This window comes from Polypterus senegalus, chromosome 3, assembly GCF_016835505.1.
Source record: "Polypterus senegalus isolate Bchr_013 chromosome 3, ASM1683550v1, whole genome shotgun sequence".
NCBI lineage: Eukaryota > Metazoa > Chordata > Cladistia > Polypteriformes > Polypteridae > Polypterus > Polypterus senegalus.
In genome coordinates, this window is record NC_053156.1 from 222,171,001 (window position 1) to 222,188,433 (window position 17,433).

The 17,433-nt window shown below is 37.4% G+C and overlaps 1 protein-coding gene across 1 annotated transcript in view; it reads right to left on the reverse strand.

Moving 5' to 3' along the window:
* Positions 1-17,433, reverse strand: part of strip1 (striatin interacting protein 1) — a 47,090-nt gene that overhangs the window by 18,961 nt on the left and 10,696 nt on the right. The window contains exons 2-10 of the mRNA XM_039748541.1: positions 16,582-16,651; positions 16,419-16,493; positions 15,671-15,805; positions 15,289-15,409; positions 15,058-15,126; positions 13,892-13,998; positions 13,410-13,537; positions 6,047-6,229; positions 4,410-4,630 (exon numbers count right to left, since the gene is read on the reverse strand). Coding sequence (XP_039604475.1) covers positions 4,410-4,630; positions 6,047-6,229; positions 13,410-13,537; positions 13,892-13,998; positions 15,058-15,126; positions 15,289-15,409; positions 15,671-15,805; positions 16,419-16,493; positions 16,582-16,651 — 1,109 coding nt within the window. The remainder of the gene's footprint in view (positions 1-4,409; positions 4,631-6,046; positions 6,230-13,409; positions 13,538-13,891; positions 13,999-15,057; positions 15,127-15,288; positions 15,410-15,670; positions 15,806-16,418; positions 16,494-16,581; positions 16,652-17,433) is intronic.

Here is a 17,433-nt window from a genome sequence, read left to right on the forward strand (position 1 = left end):
CTGCATCAGAAAATGTACCACAACGTCTGACACGCCTCCTTTTTACTGTTTTCTCACAGCTTGGATTGCTGCTGTCATAATGGGTTTGAGTCTACATATATATATATATATATATATATATATATATATATATATATATATATATATATATATATATATATATTACAGGTATATATATGTATGTGTCTATATGTGTGTGTATAGCTTTGGTCACTGAGTGCAAGGGAAAAATAATAAAATGTAGTCTATAAGTTATTAAACAGTGAAACATTAACATTTTAAGAAGTACAGGTACATTGAGCACTACTGGAGTGGTTGCGGGTAAACTACATTTTAAAGACCGTGCAACACAACAGGTAAGTAGTACTAACAGCAGCTGAAATGTATATGGATCATCTCTCCTACACGACGGCTGTGTTATAGAAATTACATTTTCTATGTGAACGTCCAAATTTCTGCCTCTGGTAATGTGCCTTACCGCCATTTAAAGAAAATTATTTTTGTGTCCTCTGCAGTGTTAAAAGAGAAAGGCTTTGGTTTGGGATAAAAGGAAAAAAGGTGTAAAGAAAGGAAACTTGCCTTTTTCTTTTATATTATAGAGAGATGTGTTCGCTGACGATATGAGTGCCTTTTGGGGATAGTCGCAGTGGGTCTTGTGTAGACTAGTGAGACATCCCTGCCATTAATCAGCTGTGATGGCACTGTCAGTCCTCCACTCCTGTGCGTGTCTTTATAATCCGAGCTGACGACCTCATAATCGTATACGTGCAAAAGAAAGTTCGAATCGCCTTAATATTAGTTTGCCGCAGTGTAGAAAAGGGGTCCCGTGTTTGCATTTGTCTGGGCTATAGCTCAGGGGGAGGATGAAAAAAATTAAAAGTGCTCACTTTGACTTAAGGCAGAAGCGCAGTCAGCGTCTCAAAGGCCGTCACAGCTATGCGCGTACGCTGGCTGCTTGACTTTCGCTGGGCAGGAGACCACATTTTTTGCAGACTCGTTCACGTGATCAAAAGTCTCAGCGCTCTTTGGAGGTCATTCATATATATATATATATATATATATATATATATATATATATATATATATATATAGCAAAATACCCGCCTACAGCGAGAAGTAGTGTGTTAAAGAAGTAATGAAAAAGAAAAGGAAACATTTTAATAATAACGTAACATGATTGACATTGTCATGAGTGTTGCTGTCATATATATGCCTGCCTGAATAAGTCACCTCGCGCTCTTACTTTTTACCGTTCATTTAATCATGGCTAGTGGTGGAAAAATTATAAAATGGAAGGAGGATTACACTGAGTATGGCTTTAACAAAACAATTATTGATGGCGAATCGATTATTCATAAAGCTTGAATTGGTGATCTGTTTTTCTGTGTTAACCTCATATTTTTCATACTTCTTCTCAAACCAAGGGAGTGCGAGGGTAAAATGAATCGAGAAGAAAAGGAAACATTTTAAAAATAACGTAACACGATTGTCAATGTAACCTTTTGTAAGTAGTGCCTGGAGGATTCAGTGTGGAGAAACTCTAGAGACAGCGTGTGTATTAACTTATGGATTTTTCTGTATTTGGTGGCAATGTGACGAATTTGCTTCGGAAGACGGTGTTAGCCGCGGAGCTCAGCTCAGAGCGAAATGAGGTAAATGGGAGGGGAGATGATGACGTCACTCCTCCACCCACCTTAACTGTCAATCCCCCCACAAACACAGTCTCTCGGAATTTGCATAAGCACAGCCTTTGACCAGCAATTTGAACTTAGTTAGAAAGTGATCAAAACTGTCGTTTATACCCTGCGTCCTCTCATTAAACTTGTATCCCGCATTAGCGTGGGCATGACAAACGCCAGCGCAGCCTGTCTATGAACTTAATTTAAACTTTAGTTTTACACCGTGCTTTGTTTCTGAAGTAGCTGCAGGCATGAATATGCTTGTACAGTATGTGTCACTCGCTCGCTTCTTATTGTTTCGCTGCCTTCTCAATTGTATAATGCATGTTTTCTTCAGCGCTTTTTGGAGCTCTTCCTGGTTTTCTACGTAATGCGTTGACAGTCAGTTCATATGATTACGTGGGAGGCGTGATGATGTCACACGAAACTCCGCCCCCCCCACGGCCATCGAGCTCAACTCCATTACATTATATGGAGAAAAATAGCTTCCATTTATGACCATTACGCGTAGAATTTCGAAATGAAACCTGCCCAACCTTTGTAAGTAAGCTGTAAGGAATGAGCCTGCCAAATTTCAGCCTTCTACCTACACGGGAAGTTGGATAATTAGTGATGAGTCAGTGAGTCAGTGAGGGCTTTGCCTTTTATTAGTATAGATTTTGAAATGTATCCTTGTTTGTTGTGCAAAGTACTTTGAGATAGTTTACTCTATGTATATGGTGTACAGTGGACCCTTGACTTACGAACTCAATTCGTTCGCAAGAGCTGGTTGTAACTCAAGTTGGTTGTAAGTCAAGACTATTTTTCCCATAAGAAATAATGGAAATACCCATAATGCGCTCCGAACCTCCCACAGCATTACTTACTTAACCTTTTCATAATAAAAAAGGGTTGTATAATGCGCATAATTTACCAGAACACCAATAATTTTTCTAATGTACTAACCACAAAGTTATAAAAAGTGCCTAGCCTACCAGAAACAACAATTTCATACTGTACTCACCATTTAATTTGACATCTTTGGGCTGCAGGAAGGGAGGAGGAGGAGAATGAAACGGAAGGTGGTTATTGTTTAGAAGGAGCCTCCTTATGCAAATCTTTTCTTTGTAAAATTGTCGAGATGGTGGATTTCGACATGCTGTACATATTAGCGAGATCGGTCACGATCGCCACTCTCATATTTCCGCACAATTTTCTTCTTTGTTTCGATTGTGATCGCTGTTTCTCAAGTTAATAATGACAGTAGTCGAGCACTCAGTTCAAAGCTGGCCGTGTTGTGAACTGCTGTAATAATACACTCCAAAGCAAGCCGGTGCTGACTCAGCCTGATGACATCATCATGTGCGCGCCAGCCCGCTAGCTAACATCCCTTAACAATCGCTTTCTTTACCTTCATTACCTTCTCTTCCTTCCTTAGCAATTATGCGTCTTGCTTGCCATGGTCTTAGTGAATTATATATATATATAGATAAATCACTGCACTGACCGAAATTACATCCACAAACACATGTATCTGGGCTCCGACTGACGCTTACGAACGCTCTCGGCTGTTTGTTTACAATCGTACAAGCGGATATACGTGACCGCATTTGGGTCGTAACGCAAGATGTTGGTCGTAAATCAAAACAAAAATTTTGGTCATAAAGCAAGTTGTTCGCATGTCAGGCCGGTCGTATGTCAAGGGTCGACTGTATTTTACAGCTTTACATAGGCTCATTATTGTCACATGTACACAATACAGTGAAATTCTTACTTACAAGTGCTAATCAGCATGCAACAGCATATGAAGGCACTATGAAATAAGTATGGATTTGTGCGTATAATTGTTCTTACTTCTTGATACGGCTGAAAATTGTAGACAATAGCTAATGAACATATCCATGAGACACATGCTACATATTTCTATCAGTAGAACGTTCATTCAGTACCAGTTGTCAGTTCTTGGTAGAAAAACTTGAGTAAAATTTCAAAAACTAATATAAAACCTAAATATAATTAAAAAAAAAAAAAAATTAAAATAAGACCTTGTAGTGGAATTTGATTTTTATGCTCTTGCATATAAACATTTAAAAAGTAATCACTCTTACTTGTACCCCATACTTCAAAAATCCTCCAACACCTGTAAATGCTGATATGATTACAAGTTACAAATAAGCAGATGTGCCAACCATTTCAGTGAAAAGATTCACAGCTAAAACATCCGATAGGCCCAAATAATTTAAATTACAATGAGCTTAGTGATCACTATTAACATAATTTTCAGTAACTGAGGAACAGACGGCAAGGCGCACCTAAATTAACATCTCTGAGAGTGGTACAAGAATGTGGCAATCAAGGATTACATTTCATTTCTGATGTGTTCATAATGTAATCATTTTACACCTAGAATTATGTGTTATTGTTATGGAAACCTCCTTAATTAAGACTCTCTAGTGGTAGTAAATAAAGAACAACTTATTGTCTATTTGAGAAAAAAAAAAATCATAATAAAGCAGTTTACAACTGTTCAACAACACATGATCATTATTTGACTACAAAGTCTCAAACAGAAACGACTCCATTCAACCCCCAAATTTTTTATGAATCACTTGCATAAACTGCATTTTCCATTGTAGTACACATTCACAGTCCAACAGAACAGAGTCCTAAAATTTCAAATTGCCATATTATATATCTTTCTTGAGTACAGGTTTCATATTGTGTTAGCCTGTAAAATTTCTTATTCCTCACCTGACTTTGGGGGCCCAGGGTAGCCCCTTTGGGAAAGAGATCCTTTCAGAGGGTGGGTGAGGGATTGGTGGAGGCATGACCTCATCACGCTCCAAGGGGAAGGTCTCTGCCTCTAGACTGTTATCATTGTCATCATTTTCATCATCATCTTCGCGGGGGTCATCTGTTTTGTAGGGGTCTTTTTCATTGAAGGCATCAAGGTTATCTTGCTTTATAAGAGCCTGGAAAAAATTGAAAACACAATAGAAAAAAGGTAAACATGATAAAAGGTTGAGTGATGATGCATATAAGCCTTTTATGACTGCAATGATTTCTGGGTTTTTTTTTTGTTTCGTTTTTTTAATTACACAAATTCTCGTGGAGTTTCTGGCTAATCATTTAGTAATTAAAAGGTTTAAATATGCAGAGATTCCAAATGAGATGTTTGTTTTTGTGTTTCATACACCTTAACTATGTTTTAAAAATTGTTTATATTTTTCTGCGCTTTGATTTTGTCTTTTTCCTGGACTCCACCGTTTTGTGGATTCCATTGCTATGATGCTTCTGGTTATTGGGAGTGCATTCATTAAGGTTTGTGACCCTGACCTTGTTAGGTCAAGTGTTTATAGGTTTGAGCAACAATGTTTTATGTGATTTTGATAGATAAATCTTTGAATATCTGTTCCAAAGACTTTCTTTTTGCTTATTTCATGGTTAAAGAATCCTTGATCTTGTTTTTGACTCTAAATTTTTTATTGCGTTTTGATTCTAACAAAAGATCTCTTTGATTCCTGGCTTTGACTTTTTCGTCACTCTCTCCGTCTTTGATTCCTGGGTTTTATTTTTGGTTCTGGCTTAAAGATTATTCTGACCTCCTCTTAATAAATTTGGCACAAACATGCCTAATGTTCATCATTTAAAATACAATCTCTAATCTTTGAGATAGTTCCAAAGTTCAGCTTTGATAAAATAAGTGACCCTGAGATGCGGCATATTTACTGTGATGTTCACGAATTGCAGGACGAAGTAGAAGAGCAATGTAAACAAATACCTGTGTGCCAATAATTACAATGTTATGGTGCTCTTGTTAAAGGAATGGCGTATATAAAAAGGGAAAATGGTGAGCAATTTGTTAACCAGGAAATAATAAAAAGAAAATCTTTGGAACAGTGAATCAAGGGTTTATCCAATAAACTCAAATATTTCTGCTTGAGCTGACCTTTAAACCCCTGACCTAACGAGGGCTGGGTCATGACCTCTGTGGACATGCCTCCATCAACCGGAGGACGCATCGTAGCAATAGGATCCATAAAATTGCACTGCCCAACAGAAAGAAAAATTACAATCATGGAAAAATATAAGCAATTTTAAAAATTTGTTAAGGTGCATGAAACACAAAATTAAACCTCCAATTTGGAATTTTTGCATGTCAAAATCCTATAATTGATGCACAATTAGCCATAATTTTTAAAAAGCAGAAATCACTTAAGTGTCTCACAATTAACTGTATTCTTTCTGCTTAGGAAGTCTGATGTCTGAGGCTTTGATTGAGCGCTACATTTGCCAGATCCAAGAAAGACTAACAAAAACAAGATGGATCAGCAACCAGCAGCATGTACCTACCACTTGAAAAACAACAAAAGAAAAATGTAGATTACCTTGTGCTCACGGCGGGCTCTCTTCTGTTGCTGCTCAATGAGATCTGAGGCGGATGCTGGAGGGGAGGCAGCCCTCATGTTACGGATCACACAAATGCTGTCCTCTGGCAGAGGTGGGAGGCCCATGATCTCTCGCTTCTTGATTTTGATTGCCTGTAGCTGCTCAAACCCACCCAAGGTAAACTGAAAAAAGTAACAACATCTGAAAGCTTAAGTGTTTTGAGCTTGTCTTAGTTAAACATTTTAAGAACTAATTGGCCAGAAAGTAAAAAAAAACAAACAAGCTTTTATCTATGCGTGTTTTCCAATTCAATGTGTTAAAAAAAAAAAAGTAAACCAATAGGAATGTACACAACTGTACAATTCGGAAGAAAACAAAAGCACAACACTTACCAGCAACAACCGCTACCACTTACATATGGGGTGGGCAACTCTGGCCCTAGTGGGCTATAACCTTAATCAGAAACCATTTGTTGCTAGTTTCTAACGTGCCATTCAAGTTTATATTTTGATCCATGTACCTATTATTATTCTGCAGTGTCAGAAATTCCTTTCAGCTAATACTTTACTATTTTGGGGATGAGGGAATTAAAATATTTCAACAATTTTTTGCCAGTTTAGTAAGTAATACACAAATCAAACTTCCACCAGATTAACATATTATCTGCTGTTTCACTCGTTACTTAGGATTCATTGCTAACTCTAAAAAGAAAAGCAAGCAAGTGAAATAAAATTAAGCAAAAAAGTAGAATATTATGTTACTCTAGTGCATTGTCGGGCAACCAATGGAATTTTCTAGGGGCACCGTGAAAACTTTTGTAAAATATTTAAAATTACTAGTGTTTTTGAACTTTTGGTTGATTAAAAAGATAATGTTTAAAAAAATATATTTTATTTTGGAAAAACAGATAACGGAACACTTACGGAAATGAAGTCTAAGAAACACGAGAGACTTCAAATGATCGACAAGGAAATGCGCGTCTGTCTTTCGAAAATTGATCCTCGCATCAATCTCATATGTGTAGAAAAAACAATCTCAACGTTCACATTAATTAAATTTAAGATTTATCCTTTGATACTTTTATTAATAAAATGTCTTTCAAACTTGTAAAATTAACTGTTTTTATTGGCGATTGTCCATTGATTGTGTCGTCACGACTATATTAATGGGCAGTCCCTCAGGTGCGCCGCAAAAGAAAATTTTTGGACTTAGTGCGCCGCAACTCGAAAAAGGTTGCCTTTCACTGCTCTAGTGTAAGGGTCTCGAATTCCAGGCCTGGAGGGTCACAGTGGCTGCAGGTTTTCATTCTAACCCTTTTCATAATCAGTGGCCCGTTTTCACTGCTAATTAACTTTTTTTCGCCTTATGTTAATAGCCTTGTTTTTAAGGATTCAGTCCTCTGTATTTATTCCTTTCTTCATTAAATGACAGCCAAACAGAAATGAGATGTCAAACGAGCCAACAGATGACCAGCTAAACTGAGAATTCAAACTCCAACCAATCCCTTAATGAGAAGCAAATTCTCACTGTTAATTAAACCCGTTATGTAATTCCATGGATTGTTGCTGCTCTCATTCTAACACAGCAGACATTTCCAAAACTGTTGTTTTTTTTTCAAAGAATATTTTCAAAAGGTTTTGGTGACCTAAGAGATCAGCCTTACTGAGACCTTCACCCTTCTTTATTTTCAGATCTTGCTTGATGTGCACAGATGAACTGATCATGTGGCAGCTTGTTTTGTGCCTCATTATTGTTTGGCTGCTACTTAAGGAAAAAGAGACAACTAAGGGGCCTGAGTCAAGTTAATTAAAACAAAGGCAAAAGAAGTTAATTAGCAGCAAAAACTGGTCACTAATGAAGAAGACGGTTAGAATGACCTGCAGCCACTGCGGCCCTCCAGGACCGGAGTTCAACACCTGTACTCTAGTGCATCAAAATTCATGTTAGCACTAAACATATTTCTGAATATTGAAGAGCAGTCATTCATTTTGAAGCAGAAAAGAGCTTGAGTGAGTCATCAATACTTAAAAATGTTTAAATGATAACATTTATGTTTATATTAAATTAAAAAAATTAGGTGGAATAAAAGACTTCAGGCACTGCAGCCCTTCTAGACGGGGACTACCCATCCACAATTTACACCAGGCAATTTTTACTACGCCTACCTGATTTTTTATTTTGTTGTGCTGCTTAATTTAACAAAATGGTATATGGCTGATGTTAAGGTTCTGACTTTTTCCACTTTTTTACAAATATTTTTAGTTTGCCTTTCAACAGCTTGATTTTCTGATCAGAAAAATGACAACAAAAATGAAAGGTAATACTTCAAATTAATACAGTACTCCCCTTCAGTAAAGTACTCAGTTTTAGTCTGTAGGTAAAGATGAAACACATCATCTACAGGAATTTCATCCTGTTTATTATTTTCAGGAACTTTAAATAAAACAGTATGCAACACACGCATATACAGTGGTGTGAAAAACTATTTGCCCCCTTCCTGATTTCTTATTCTTTTGCATGTTTGTCACACAAAATGTTTCTGATCATCAAACACATTTAACCATTAGTCAAATATAACACAAGTAAACACAAAATGCAGTTTTTAAATGATGGTTTTTATTATTTAGAGAGAAAAAAAATCCAAACCTACATGGCCCTGTGTGAAAAAGTAATTGCCCCCTTGTTAAAAAATAACCTAACTGTGGTGTATCACACCTGAGTTCAATTTCCGTAGCCACCCCAGGCCTGATTACTGCCACACCTGTTTCAATCAAGAAATCACTTAAATAGGAGCTGCCTGACACAGAGAAGTAGACCAAAAGCACCTCAAAAGCTAGACATCATGCCAAGATTCAAAGAAATTCAGGAACAAATGAGAACAGAAGTAATTGAGATCTATCAGTCTGGTAAAGGTTATAAAGCCATTTCTAAAGCTTTGGGACTCCAGCGAACCACAGTGAGAGCCGTTATACACAAATGGCAAAAACATGGAACAGTGGTGAACCTTCCCAGGAGTGGCCGGCCGATCAAAATTACCCCAAGAGCGCAGAGACGACTCATCCGAGAGGTCACAAAAGACCCTAGGAGAATGTCTAAAGAACTGCAGGCCTCACTTGCCTCAATTAAGGTCAGTGTTCACGACTCCACCATAAGAAAGAGACTGGGCAAAAACGGCCTGCATGGCAGATTTCCAAGACGCAAACCACTGTTAAGCAAAAAAAACATTAGGGCTCGTCTCAATTTTGCTAAGAAACATCTCAATGATTGCCAAGACATTTGGGAAAATACCTTGTGGACTGATGAGACAAAAGTTGAACTTTTTGGAAGGCAAATGTCCGTTACATCTGGCGTAAAAGGAACACAGCATTTCAGAAAAAGAACATCATACCAACAGTAAAATATGGTGGTGGTAGTGTGATGGTCTGGGGTTGTTTTGCTGCTTCAGGACCTGGAAGGCTTGCTGTGATAGATGGAACCATGAATTCTACTGTCTACCAAAAAATTCTGAAGGAGAATGTCCGGCCATCTGTTCGTCAACTCAAGCTGAAGCGATCTTGGGTGCTGCAACAGGACAATGACCCAAAACACACCAGCAAATCCACCTCTGAATAACTGAAGAAAAACAAAATGAAGACTTTGGAGTGGCCTAGTCAAAGTCCTGACCTGAATCCAATTGAGATGCTATGGCATGACCTTAAAAAGGAGGTTCATGCTAGAAAACCCTCAAATAAAGCTGAATTACAACAATTCTGCAAAGATGAGTGGGCCAAAATTCCTCCAGAGCGCTGTAAAAGACTCATTGCAAGTTATCGCAAATGCTTGATTGCAGTTATTGCTGCTAAGGGTGGCCCAACCAGTTATTAGGTTCAGGGGGCAATTACTTTTCACACAGGGCCATGTAGGTTTGGATTTTTTCTCCCTAAATAATAAAACCATCATTTAAAAACTGCATTTTGTGTTTACTTGTGTTATATTTGACTAATGGTTAAATGTGTTTGATGATCAGAAACATTTTGTGTGACAAACATGCAAAAGAATAAGAAATCAGGAAGGGGGCAAATAGTTTTTCACACCACTGTAAATACAAAAAGAGCTGATTTTTTTTGATGTGGAAATTACAGATGCTGAGAGTACTGGAGAGCATTAAATATACTTTCCAACACCATTTTCGAATGAGAGTTTCTTTATTATGAATTACAGCACACCATTTTCACTATCACACAGTGCATCCTGTCATATAATATATGTTATCATGCATTCTAAAATAGCAAAAGGAACAGCAGGGAAAGAGATACCCACTTCGGATAATTTGATTACATAACTGAAACTGGTAACAGTACAGGAAAAAGTGTGGGTAGTTGGAAAAAAACATGTAACTTGAGGAACACAAGAAAAGAAGAACCATTTTAAACACAAATGTCCTAAGAAACTGATTGTATAAACTATTATTCTGTTATATGAACTGCCTCACTCTTTTAACACCAATAGAAGTTTAACAGATTTACTGTATCATATACACTTTTTTAACTGACTCGGAGTTTTAAAGTTTATTTTGCATGTGATATGCTTCCCACAGAGCTACAAATTACAACAAACAAGCGTGACAAAAATAGATGGAATTTTAAGATAAAAAATAGCTTCTTCTTTATAGGGGGTGAACTAAAAGTCAGAAGAACAGAAGCTGCTGATACAAAAAGACAAATGTGCAAACTGAACATAAAATATGATTCTCATATTGTCAGAAAAGCTTCAGCATCAACAAGATTATGAAATGTGATTCATAAAGACACAATATTTTAAAAAAAAATGAATATGTTATTAAAATAAATGGTCTGCTATTTTGGAGCTTACATTTATTCACAATACAATATTTTAAATAAAGCACTGTCCAGAATGGAGGACATCTCTGGCCCTGCCCTCCAGTGATTTAAGTCCTGTATGACTGATAGGCAAGAGTTTGTCAGTCTTGTAACAGCAGGTCCAGCTCAGCACCAGTCACACAAAGGGTTCCTCAAGGCTCCGTCCTCGGCCCTCTGCTGTTCTGTATCTATATGCTTCTCCTTCACTATATTATTTGTAGCTTTGGACAGTGTTATCATTTTTATGCAAATGATACTCAGAAGTGACAGTTCATTAGAGCCTTCTTACCTCACAACTTGCCCCAGTGAAATTAAAACTTGGGAGGAAACATAGAACTCTAAAATTAACCTGCAACAAAACCAAAGTCATGCTAAATGGCACTAAAGCCAAGGTTAAAAACTTGAATATATTCTAAGTGACTCGGCTATGATGCCATTAGACCTTCTTCTTCTGCTAGAAATCTTGGCATCATTTTTGATTGCTCCCTTATTCTACCCATATTCATCACATTAAAAAACTGTCTTACTTCCACCTCCATAACATATCCTGTAGTTGATCATTTTTCTCCTTTTCTGATGCCAAGCAACTTTTCCATGCTTTTATTACACCCTGCATCGACTACTGTAACTCTTTAATGGCATGTTCCCCTTCTAATCTGTCATCACAACTCCAGTTAGTTAAAAACTGCAAGAGTCCTCACACAGACCAGCAACATAAAAAAATCACATCACATCCATTCTTCTCCACCATCACTGGCTCCCTGTGTCCTACAGAACTGAATATAAAATTCTACTACTAAACTATGACGATTTACACAGCATTTGCTCCGGACTACATCAGTAACATTCTCCTTCATTATGCTCCCTGTTTGCCCAATAAGGTTCACCGACTCTGGTAATCTTGTTGTGCCGCACACTAACCTGTGCACTATGGATTACAGGGCCTTCACCTGAATAGTGCCCAGACTTTGGAAAGACCTCCCTAAATTAGCTGATGACTCAATTCATTCTTTTAAGAAACAACTTAAAACTCATTTGTTCAGGAAGGCTTTTAACTTAACCTAACATTGTGACTCTTCTTTTAGTGTAGCCTCTTTGTCCAGGTGCCCAGGGAGATTTGTGTTTATACTACAAATTACAGGTTATTGTTGTAGTATTGATATTTTTGTAATTTATGCTGGTTTACTGTCTCGTCATATATCCTGTATTTCTCTTTATTTAGTGTTTCATGAAGATATTATTTGTGCCTAATGCTATTCTTTGTGAATTTCTCTGAATCATGTTGAGCATGGGAAAAGTGCTATATAAATAAAATGTATTATTATTATTTATGATTACGGATAACCCTAAAAGTGATCTTAGTGTTTGAAGAGAAGCATTTTTATTCTCTCCTTGTGGTCAGTGGGTACCACAGCTTATTCCAGTAGCATCAAGTCCAAAGAACCAATCTTAGACAAAGTGTCAGCTCATCACAGAGACCCTCATTGGAATATACACATTTACTCATATCAAACCACTCCAGCCACCATAAACAAACCTCACACTGGTTCCATTCCATCTGAACTAATGTGGTGCTGGGGTGTCACCCGTTGCATGGCTGCACTTGGGTCCTAATCAGGGATATTGAGTTGGTTTTTCATGTGGTGGGTGCAGCAATGAGCTGTATCAGCGCCTGCTTCTAACCTAACCGAAAATCATCACTCTGGACCAAAATCTTTGAAAGCCTATCAGACAGCCTTATGGTGGTACAACCACTCCAACCCATTAACAGCTGAGCTGTGTTTGGTGTACTCCGAGATGGCCTTAAAGTGGAAAAGAACAAATTGATTGTGATAGCTTATACCACACTACTAGCATATAGACCTATCTTGCTCAAATGGAAGAATCCCAGCCCACCTGTTATAAGTCAGTGGGTAACTGATGTTCTATACTATTTGAAACTGGAAATAAAAATCTCATTTAGAGATTTTAAAAATATGGCAAGACCTGACTGATGAAATCTTAGAATAAGCACTTATGTTGGGGAAAGGCATAATCTCCTTTCTTTGTTGTTTTTAAAGATTTGCTCATGTTGTACTCTTTCCTTTGTTTCTCTCGGGCGGGTGTTGAATTCTGGTTTGTTAAGCTTCACATGATTGCATGGAATGTTGCTTTCTTCAAATAAAATCAATAAAATTTTAAAATATACATATCAAACCAAATTTGAGATACCACTTAAACTAAGTGGTGTGATAAGAAATAAGAATAACTAGACAAAACTCACAGACATAACAGAAATGTGCAAACCCAAGGCACCACCAAGGTATAAACATTTAAATTAATAGTTTAATAAAAAAAGAGAAATTGTTTAAAATATTGATGCATTTGAAAATATGAAAGTAATCAATAAAGGTCAAATGAACATAAAAAACAACAAAATTCCAGCAGGCCCAATGCTAATCTCTGTCCTTAACTGACTCCCAACAGCCTAACAAAATCATTCATTGCACTGCAAGTCTCTTACCAGAATAGTTTTCCACAGCAGTAAGAGAACTTTCTTCATGGGGAAGTGAGGGGCATGGCCACTGCAAAATTTGGTCACCATCCCAAACAACATCACCGAAACAGACTCGTTATTGTAGAGAGGAGAACCTGCCAAGGTTAAATACATCATGTACAGTTAACACAGATTATAACAAAAATTAAGAATTTGTGACAGTGGTTACAGTACAAAGGAATATATTGCGCATTATGCCTTTGGTTTGACCTTTGAACATTTAATCTGAATACACACACAGGCTTTAAAATGACCATAAACTCTTAAAAAGAGCTAACAGCCTTAATAAAATCCATGGCCTAACTGTCTCCTTGATTTAACCAGATTTGTGTTCTACTTGTCGTACATGTAAAATATAACATAGTAACAGCAACAACAAACAATTTATTAGTTTTCATGAACTATTTTAGTGCAAACCCATCCCATACAATGCCATCCCCAGTGCTAACCAAGCTCTGTTTTGAAGGTTTCCCTTGTGGCTTTCCATTCTGGCTTATCAGCTTCATCCTCCTGCTGAATGGTTTCCACCATCAGATACATGATGTTTAACAGCACCCTGAATGTAAGAAAATTGAAAATTGCACCATTTGTGTTGCAGGATTAAGTTTTATATACAGTCAGTAAAAGTCACTTACATAATTAATAAATCACAATTAGATTAACATATTAATAAAAAAATGTACATATATTAATACACTTTTCACATAGTAAGGAGAACTGTAACTTTTTAATAATAGATGACTAATGTAACATAATTTATTGAATTGCACATAACAGGATGGTACAGTAGTGCAATAATTCATTCTACTGCATCACAGCTACGGAATCCTCAATTTGAATTTGGGCATTGGGTACTCTCCATACCGTACCCACAATGCACAACAATGCCCACAATGCACAACTAAGCGATATGCTTTGTAAAAAAAATACCAGAAATACTGCAGGAATGAAGGTCAGTATAACTGAAATGGAGGAATCTTTGTGGCAGGTAAAAAACAAACAAGGCAGTGGAGAGAGTTGGCATATCAGGTCGAGACCTCTTTCGAGCGGTTCCCTCCAGTTTTTCATTTGCTTTTTAATGGTCGCTGAGCTGTGCTATTGTACCTGAACAGTGAAAACAGCTGGTCATTACCCAAGTTCCTAGGGTCTGAATAATTATAGACCAGTAGCACTCATCTTCCTTCCAATGAAATGCTTTGAACACTTAGGAAAAAAATGTTTTAATGACAGTCACAAAGTCATTTCAAAATAACCAACAATTTGCTGACTTTGCAAACAGAAGTGTGAAAGATGCTCTGCAGGTTATCCTCCCATCATATCTATACTTTTCTCAATAAGCCTGGTTCTTATGTCACAAAGAATTATTTCTGGATTTGTTTTTCAGTGTTCAGTACCATCCAACCTCACATACCCAATACACGCAGAACTTATTTTCAGTAAATCATTATTTTAGGTAAAAAGATACACTACCAAACTGCTAGTAGTAGTCAGCAAAGAATTTGTTTTTTAAATGATGTAAATATTTTATCATTTCTTTGTAAATTTTTAACCTGCCTCATCTGTATTGTTTGTATTATTTCATTTCTGTCTGTTATGAGATGTGCGTTGACCTTACCGAAGATCTGTGCTGTCAGCCAATGAGATTGCTGGCTTTCTCACCGCACTGCTGCATGCTGCACTGTTGCTACAAAAAACAAGACCAAAAGGATGACTGAGCACCACATCAAGACTTTACAATGCATTCACAAAAGAGTTTAGAATCACAAAGCCCAGTTACATTTATAGGAGTGTAAAAAGATACATTTCTCAATGCCTTGCTTGATGAGGGCATTTACACACTCCTTACTCTATTTCCATGTTCAGCAGCTCCACTAAGGCCATGAAGGTTCCAACTTCAAGAAGTAAGAAGATGTTGTATCTCATCCAATGCTGGACTTCTGCTTCGGAATCACACTCTCCAAATGTGCCTTGAAGAAAAGTGACCAGCATTATCTTTATGAAAACCAAAAAGTAGGGGTCCTTATCCAATGGAGGCGATCAAACTCAAAATCAGAAATCTCCAATGTGCACCTTTTCCAAAATAGTAACATTTCCCAATATTAACAATAAATTGTGGCAGCTTGCACCAGAACAATGAAACACACAGGGGACTAAATTAAAGCCCTGTGCTGCGCGTCACCTCTCTTCATCTGTGTCCCCTGCCCTTGTGAGTTTGGTCAGCTACAAACCTTGGGCCATGTAAAGAATGGCTCTTGCCACCTTCAGACGTTTTTCCCTTGCAGTTACTTCTAATCCGTCAAGAAGTCGCATGGCATGAGCTCTGTGCTGCACAATATCCAACTCTGTCCATTTCTTATCAGCCACTGAAAAGGAAAAGATAAAATACTAAACACATTACCCCCATAACCTACCATTTCTTGTTAACCAAAACAAACTTGTTTTCTTTTCCCTGCACGTATTACTTTCCCAAATTTGCTTGTTTTTAGAGCACGAGGACTACAATAACTTCACAATAAAAATATATGAACCCTTAATATAAACAGAACTCATATATGAGACCATTAATGAACTTTACAAATATTGTTAAATTAAAAAACAGTAAACTTTATTAACAGTCAACACACTCGAGTGAAGGTAAGTGCTGCTGCTTCGCAGCTCCAAGAATCCTGGGTTCAAACCCCAAGCAGGACAACATCCATGTAGTCTCCTTATACCCACTTGCTTTTTTTCTGGTTATTCCATTTTCCACCCACATCCTACACTTATTAATTAGTGTTGTCTTATTTTAATTCTTACTTTGTCTTTTTTCTCTTTCTTCATCATGTAAAGCACTTTGAGCTACATTATTTGTATGAAAATGTTCCATATAAATAAAGGTTGTTGTTGTTGATCTATAGGTCGGATTTATTGGCTCCTCTAACTTAGCCCGATGTGCGCTGGAATAAGTGGTTTAAAAAAATGAACAAAAATAACTACCATGAGTTCTAAAATCCTCTTCAAAACACTTTCTGTTGAGGACAAACTCTGGCCCTTCTGTGTAGCTGTACAACTCTGCAAAACAGAAAAAGAAAAAAGTCAATGAACTTAAAAATGGAACCCGCTTATGTATATGTCAGAGAAAAATGGAAGAAATACGCACCCGAGAGCTCGGAGGCCCATTTGTCTGTATCTGCATATTCAAATTCTAGGTCTGGACATTCAGAAAAACCCTGTGAAGGAAGAAAAAAAAATTCTTGTGATAATTTCTACATGAAAAACAACCCAAGGTAGTCCATTAGAGATGCACTGATTGTAATGGCCCACTATCAGTCTCGGCCGATAAAGTATGAAATTGTTGGCTGCTTGTTAGAAATAAGCCGACATACAGTGCATCCGGAAAGTATTCACAGCGCATCACTTTTTCCACATTTTGTTAAGTTATAGCCTTATTCCAAAATGCATTAAATTCATTTTTTTCCTCAGAATTCTACACACAACACCCCATAATGAAAACGTGAAAAAAGTTTACTTGAGGTTTTGCAAATTTATTAAAAATAAAAAAACTGAGAAATCACATGTGCATAAGTATTCACAGCCTTTGCTCAATACTTTGTCGATGCACCTTTGGCATCAATTACAGCCTCAAGTCTTTTTGAATATGATGCCACAAGCTTGGCACACCTATCCTTGGCCAGTTCCGCCCATTCCTCTTTGCAGTACCTCTCAAGCTCCATCAGTTTGGATGGGAAGCGTTGGTGCACAGCCATTTTAAGATCTCTCCAGAGATGTTCAATCGGATTCAAGTCTGGGCTCTGGCTGGGCCACTCAAAGACATTCACAGAGATGTCCTGAAGCCACTCCTTTGATATCTTGGCTGTGTGCTTAGTGTTGTCCTGCTGAAAGATGAACCGTTGCCCCAGTCTGAGGTCAAGAGTGCTCTGAAGCAGGTTTTCATTCAGGATGTCTCTGTACATTGCTGCAGTCATCTTTTCCTTTATCCTGACTAGTCTCC